The sequence below is a fragment of the Pteropus vampyrus genome, unplaced genomic scaffold, assembly GCF_000151845.1.
Source record: "Pteropus vampyrus isolate Shadow unplaced genomic scaffold, Pvam_2.0 Scaffold31, whole genome shotgun sequence".
Classification (NCBI taxonomy): Eukaryota; Metazoa; Chordata; class Mammalia; order Chiroptera; family Pteropodidae; genus Pteropus; species Pteropus vampyrus.
This window is the reverse complement of record NW_011888812.1, coordinates 1002528-1009787: the sequence shown is the minus strand read 5'-3', so window position 1 is coordinate 1009787 and position 7260 is coordinate 1002528. Positions and strand designations below refer to the sequence as shown.

The 7260-nt window shown below is 39.9% G+C and overlaps 1 protein-coding gene across 4 annotated transcripts in view; it reads left to right on the top strand.

Moving 5' to 3' along the window:
• Positions 1-2191, top strand: part of ELF5 (E74 like ETS transcription factor 5) — a 23913-nt gene extending 21722 nt beyond the window's left edge. Inside the window, exons 6-7 of one of the 4 annotated variants that reach the window (XM_011356808.1) lie at positions 910-1105; positions 1572-2191. In XM_011356808.1, the coding sequence (XP_011355110.1) occupies positions 910-1105; positions 1572-1668 (293 nt within the window). In that variant the 3' untranslated portion in view covers positions 1669-2191. The remainder of the gene's footprint in view (positions 1-909; positions 1106-1571) is intronic. The other 3 variants (XM_011356809.1, XM_011356811.1, XM_011356810.1) reach the window with 3 other exon arrangements.
• Positions 2192-7260: the final 5069 nt, after the last annotated feature.

Genomic DNA, 7260 nt, shown 5'->3' with positions numbered 1-7260 from the left:
TTCATAAGCTCTGAAACTGAATGTTTAAGTGGGACCAGTTTTTTCCCAAAGCAGGTAGTGAAGAAGTTGACGATTTTTATAAACGTAATCAAATTCACATTTATTTGTTTTCGCTTGGAAATGGTACTATAAGAATTAAAATGAGGAAACAATTCTCTAAACATGTTGAATTCCTGAATAAAGGTTTATTTGTCCTAGTCCGCTGAGGGCCCTTCTCACTGAACTCCTCGGGGACGATAGTAGAGAAAATGCCATGAGTTGGCAATTCTGATAGCCTTTCCCAGCACTAAGGCAGATCCACCCAGTGCAGAATCAGTCTGCTAGGTTTGGTTCTAGCCACTTGATATGTATTAGCTCATAATCCTATAACCTCTGTCATGAGGCAGGTACTCTTATTATCCCATTTTACAGATAAGTAGAGAGATTATGATTACAGATCTAGGAAGAGGTGAATTCAGGCAGTTGGACTCCAGAACCAGTCTTAACCACAACACGGTGGAACAATGGAAACACCAGCTTTTCATGACCAACATGACTGTAGGATTGGTCCACCCAGACAGTTGTGGCTGTGGGACAACAAGATTGCCTGCTAGAATGAATGAAAAGATTGTCTCATGGTCATTTCATTAATTCCGTAAGAATTCGTCCATGATTCCACAGCAAGGAAAGCCTGTAAGCCACAGTGTTGCTGGTCAGAGTAAGTCTGGTGTCCCTGAATGTGTTTTGTGATTTCTTTACTAGAAGTCAGACATTTCACAGCTCGGTAAGGTTCTAAGCAGAGCACTCCATCATAATCATGGGAAAGAACCCTATAAAGCAGCAGTTCTCGTGGGTTAATGAGAAGTTGTGCAACGCTTATAATTTAAAAAACAAAATTAAGTAACTTTTTTTTTTTTTCCTTCTCAAAAGGCCTTCAAAGTTCTCACCTATGGGAATTTGTACGAGACTTGCTTCTATCTCCTGAAGAAAACTGTGGCATTCTGGAATGGGAAGATAGGGAACAAGGTATTTTTCGGGTGGTTAAATCAGAAGCCCTGGCAAAGATGTGGGGACAAAGGAAGAAAAATGACAGAATGACATACGAAAAGTTGAGCAGAGCTCTGAGGTAAGTTAATAGCACAAGATGCCATGAGCCTTCAGGTAGAGTTATATAAAGTGGCCAGCCATAGAAAAATTGTGTTTGCAGTTTTTTTTCTTGATAAATGAAAGGTCATGAGACAACACTTTGGTTCTTACAGGTGGGATTATGGTTTGTAAATGGACACGCCATCCTTTCCATTCTTGGCAGTTTTCCACAGGATCACTCTGAATCCAGGCCATCTCATGCATACCTACAAAACACCATCTTGCACACACACACACACAAAACACGTTCTGAACTGAATGTGGTGAGGTTCAGTCTTCAAGATGTCTGGGAAAGGTTTAAGTGTAAGTTGATAAGAGGGTGTGAAAATACCAGGGTAACCAAAGAGCAGCCTTGTCACCTGAGAGGAAGGAGGAGAGTGTTTATGTTCTGTTGTTTTCCTGAGGTGCAAACCCTCCCCACGATTCTCTTCTGCTGTTTCTCTCAGGTACTACTATAAAACGGGAATTTTGGAACGGGTCGACCGAAGGTTAGTGTACAAATTTGGAAAAAATGCACACGGGTGGCAGGAAGACAAGCTATGATCTGCTCCATCATCGAGCTTATGTTATGGATTTCTGTCTTTTAAAACAATCAGATTGCAATAGACATTTGAACGTCTTTGTTTTTGTCTTTTAAACCTGCAAATGTGCTGATAAAATTTCTCCACATCTCATCTTACATTTGGATTCAGATTTGTTGTTGTCTACGCGGGGGTGATGGCAACAACCCTTAAGAAATTCCTTTTTTTTTTTCAACTTGAGAGGAGGAGGAAGGGTGATCTTTTGCGATACCTTGAGCAAACATTACTTCCTAATCAAGAGATGCAGAACCACAGTAGCCAGCGCCATTGGTGCTGCTCAGAGAAAAAGCATCCAATTCTGCCATTAGACCCACCTAGCACTCCCATTCCAAAGGCTCCAAAGTGTTCACGCATTTATTTAACTGTGGCAGCTCACAAAGGGGAAAAAGTGATTGGTTTGTAGTTAATATAGTAGGAGGAGGTAAGATGTGGGTAAGACAAACATACCGTAGATTTTAAATCATAAGTCGAATTCCATAGGAAAGCTTCTTAATTAGTGAAAGAGCTAAGCCATTGAGCTGGTACATCACTGGGTTTAGCATAGTTTGATAGTACGTTTTTTAACCAGAACGTTTTTGTGGCCACTCAGCCAAACTCCCAGGGCCATCCTTCTCGAGTAATTCTTAATTTTTGCTGAGTTCCCTCCGTCCCCCTGACCCCCCGCCCTGGCCTTCTCTTATTGGTAGGAGGCATCAGATATGCAAAGAGTTAGTCAACAGACATATCAGTTCCCAAATCACCACCGTTTATGTGATTCAAGCTGTCAACACGATTTTGATAAAATCGTTATTCATTGATTCTATCTGTAGCCAAGCTGATAAACCTTTATAGAACTGGGAATGTCCTGACAATTCTGTAATAGCAAATTAAATCATGTCTCTTCTGTTTTGTCTTCCTACCTGATATGTACTCAAGCTCCAAAACATATATTTCCTTGACAAAAATAGCAACAGTGAATTTACTCGAGTAAATGTTCACGGGTTAAAGTCTGCACTGACCTTTCTTATCGGTCACTGGTAGGTAAGCCTAGTTATAGTTACCTATAACTAGGTAGACAGCCCAGGACTTCCCCTTTGCCAGAGCAGGAAGCTTCATGTGACAAGGCACTGAACCATGCACGATACAGGCTGAGGACCTCCATGCTTAGAGTTTAACTTCAAAAGTAATTTGTTTTAAAAATGTGAATTACTGTAAAATAATCTATTTTTGGATTCATGTGTTTTCCAGGTGGATATAGTTTGTAAACAATGTGAATAAAATATTTAACATGTTAAACTGTCTCTGTATTGTTAAATTCAGCAAAGCAGACCCAACAAAGCATTGACAACTTGTAAAACCTTTGATGACCCTTCCACCCCCTAGCTTTAGGAGATGGAGATTTTTATAGAGCCCTAAAAGATGTAAGAAATGTATGGAATGATCCTATCCAACACCTTTACATAATAAGACAGAAGTCATCTCAAAAAAGAAACGTCAGGCCTACAGATGCATTTTTGTTTGGTGTGAGCGTGCACACACACACACACACACACACACACACACACACACACACACACTCTCCCCACACGATTTTTTTTTTTTTTGCTTGTTATTTTAAGGTTTTGTTTTGTGTCTTACTACGAATTAGTTGCCTTATTTAAAAATCAGATTTACAGAAGAATCTAGATTTCCAGCTTCTTTTAACAAATCAGATCTGGCAACACTAGTTTCTCAGTTATTTGTGGCAATAATTTCCTGGAGCTAAGTGGAAGCTGCCCCTTTGGGCAGAGCATTTGGTAACCATTTTTACCGTCTTCCAGAGTTTGGCTTTGTTCTTGTACTATTGTTGTTTGTTTCATACATCCAGAAAGCTTGTGCATTTTGAATTTGGGACCCCTGTCCTGGCCATCTGAAGAGGTAAGTACCATATTGATAGACTGGATCAAAGCCCACAGTCCGGTTGAAAGAAAAGATTGTCCAGGACATTGGAAATTAGCTAATAGAAGGGGAACTGGGAGCTTTCAAGCAAAGAGCTTGGCAGAAGCCAGCAGCTCAGGGGGATGGTGGGGACCGAGGTGAGGCAGAGAAGGCAGTGACGGACAGGACTGAGGACTAATACATTACCTATGAGATGCGGCCCCAACCCCAGATATCAGGCAATTCAGAGAATGAAAAAATGAATCCCTCTGCTACTCAAGAAGTTTTCATTTTGTAAAACCATTAAACCAGCATCCTCTTTGTATTAGTTTCTTAGAGCTACCTCAAGACAAATCACCAAATTTTGTAGCTTAAAACAACAGAAATGTGTTCTCTTACAGTTGTAGAAGCTGGAAGTCCAGAATCAAGATAGAAGGGCCATAGGCCCTAAGGAAGAACCTTAGGCTCTTCCAGCTTCTGGTGGCTCAATGCATTCCTCAGCTTGTAGCTGTAAAATGCTAATCTCTGCCTCTATCTTCCTATGGCCCGCCTCTCCTCCTCCCCTTTGCTCTCTTAGAAAGACATTTTTCATTGGATTCAGGGTCCATCTGGATAATCCCGGGTGATCTCATCTCCAGATCCGTAACTTAATGACACTAGCAAAGGCCTTTTTTTCCAAAAAAGGTCACCTTGGCAAGTTCCGGAGTTTAGAACATGGACATAGCCTTTTGGGAGTCATTCATTATTCAACCCACTATGCCCTTTAAAATGTGGGTTTTACTTAAACATATGCAATTCATTAAAGAAAAGAAAATACGAAGGACTGTTTAAAATACCACATTATAAGCAAACAATACCAAAGCAAACAACAAAAAATAAAAACAGACAATGCAAAATTCACTTACCAAACAGTCAAATGAGGGAATAAGTATTTCCTTTGTAAAAAGGATCCAAATAGAGCTTTTTCCACAGCAAACTTTCCATATGTTAACATGTGATTTAAAATTCTCAAAAATTCAAAAGTATACAGAACTTTTTGAGTTCACCTCTGCTAACCCTTCACATCTTTAAAACCTCTGATAAGAATTTTAAACCTTCAATTTGTCTTACCAGATCATTTAAAGCAGAATTTGGCCCTTTGCCTTTTGGTAATACCATGAACTAAGATGTAAAGAAATGGCTTAGCAGCTTGCCCATTTTTTTTTTTCTCTCTCTCTCTCAGAAAAACAAGTGCTAAGAAGTTCTTAAAACTCATTTCCTTAGGGGAGATTACAAATTAGAGTGATGTCTCCTTATCAGAGAAAGAAAAAATTAATGTGCTTTTAAACAGATTTCAGACATAGAATTCGAAATGAACAAGGTGATCCTTCACTGCTTTGAAAAGCCCAGACCACGACTTGTCCTTTCAAAAGAGCAAATAATAGATTTTAAAATATCAAGAGCTGATTTTTAGAGAGTGGTGTGCCAGAAGGTAAGTGAAAATGCCTTGTGAGAAGGTGAGAATGTGAGCAATGAGAACACGTGTCCACACCAAATCATGTACACAAATGTTCATAGCAGCATTATTCATCATAGCCAAAAAGTGGAAACCACTCAAACATCTACCCACCAAGAATGGGTAAATAAAACATGGCATATCCGTACAGTGAAATATTATTTGGCAATAAAAGAAAATGAAGTACCGATAACATGCTATAGCAAATAAGAACCTTGAAAACATTATGTTAAGTGAAAGAGGCCAGGCACAAAAAAACACACATTATATGATTCCATTTCAATGAAATGTGCAAAGTAGGCAAATCTAGACAGAAACTAAGATTCATAATGGCCAAGATTTGGGCAGGATTAAGTTAGGGAAAATGATAAGTGTCTGCCAATGGTTACAGGGTGTTTTGGTGGGGGTGATAAAAATATTCTAATATTGATTGTGGTGATGATTGCACAACTCTCTACATATACTAAAAAACAATGACTTGTACACTTTAAGTGGGTGATTTTTATGGTATGCAAATTATATCACCAAAAAAGCTGTTATTTAAAAAAAGGAGAAGGCGCCAGTAATCAATGGTGTCAAATACTGCTGAGTGGCCATACGAGACAAGGAATGAGAATGGACCACTAGATTTCTTTTTTAGTGTTGTAAAATATACATAACACAAAATTTACAATTTTAATCACTTTTAAGTGCACAGTTCAATGACATTAAACACAAATATATTCACAATGTTGTGCTATCATCACCACCATCCATCTCCAAAATTTTCTCATCATCCCAAAGAGAAACTCTGTAACCAGTAAACAATAATTCCCCATTCCCTCCTCCCCCAACCCCAGCAACTACTAATTCTACTTTCTGTGTCTGTATTTTTGACTACTCTAGGCACCTCATACAAGTGGAATCATACCATATTTACCCTTTTGTATCTGGCTTATTTCATTCAGCACAATGTCTTCAAGGTTCACCCATGTTGTAGCATATGTCAGAATAGTCTTTCTTTTTAAGGCTGAATAATATCCCACTGTCTGGATATATCACATTTTGTTTCTCCATTCATCCATCAATGGACACTTAGGTTGTTTCACCTTTTGGCTATTGAAAATAATGCTATGAACATGGGGTGTACACTATCTTCTCAAGTCTCTGCTTTCACTTCTTTGGGGTATATACCCAGAAGTGGGATTGCTGGATGGGACCATCAGAGTTTAGTGGCCTGGAAGTCATTGGTAACCTTGGTAACCCAGGACAGCCCGCTCGAAGTAAGTTCAAGAGAAGACAGAAGATAGAGGGCATAGCAAAGAAAGGCAATTATTTTAAGGTATTTTTCAATAAAGAGGAGCAGAATAAAGGGGGCAATGACAGGAAAGGCCTATGAGATCAAGAGAGAATTTGAGAAGATTCATAATAGCAGGTTTGCGTGTTAAGAGGAGTGATACAGAAGAGAGGGAAGAACGGATGAAGCGAGAGAGGGCAGGGATAATTCCGGAGTAGGCAGGAGGCATGGGACCGGTGCGTACACGGGGGGCGGACCTGCCGTATTAGCAGAGCTCACCTCTATCAACGGGAAGGCAAGATGAGCACGCGATGTCAATGCTGGCACACTGGAGGATTTTGGTGGAGGGAAAATAAGGACGTTATCCTATCCTCGATGAACTAAGGAGCTGAGAGGGACGGAGAAAGACAAGTGGGAGAATTTACTGAGAAAGGGAAGACAGATTTCCAGGCAGTGCCGAGGGTCCACTCGAGGTTTGTGGTCAAATTTGTAAAAGCCCAGTCCACGAGGCTGCGTTTTGCTCCAGCCACAGTCATTTTAGTGCAGGAGCTGAGTAAGAGGTGTACTTTAGCAAGGCTGGGTTCTGGAGTAATTATTATTTTGAAATATAAATTCTAAACAGAGTAAGAAGGGAAGAAGGGATGGAAAAAGAGTGATGACCAGTAAAGGTTCTACTAGTGTCGAAAAACTGATGGGAGGGGAGGTCTCTACTAGATTGTTCAGACATATTCGCATACACGCACACAGGCGCGCAACACAATCAGCCCCATGGATAAGAGTACATTTCTTCAGCCTTTGACTTTGGGCTTAGTCATGTAACTTGCTTTGGCCAACATTAGTGAGCATGACATAAACAAAGACTTGAAACAAACTTGTGAAATTGGAGC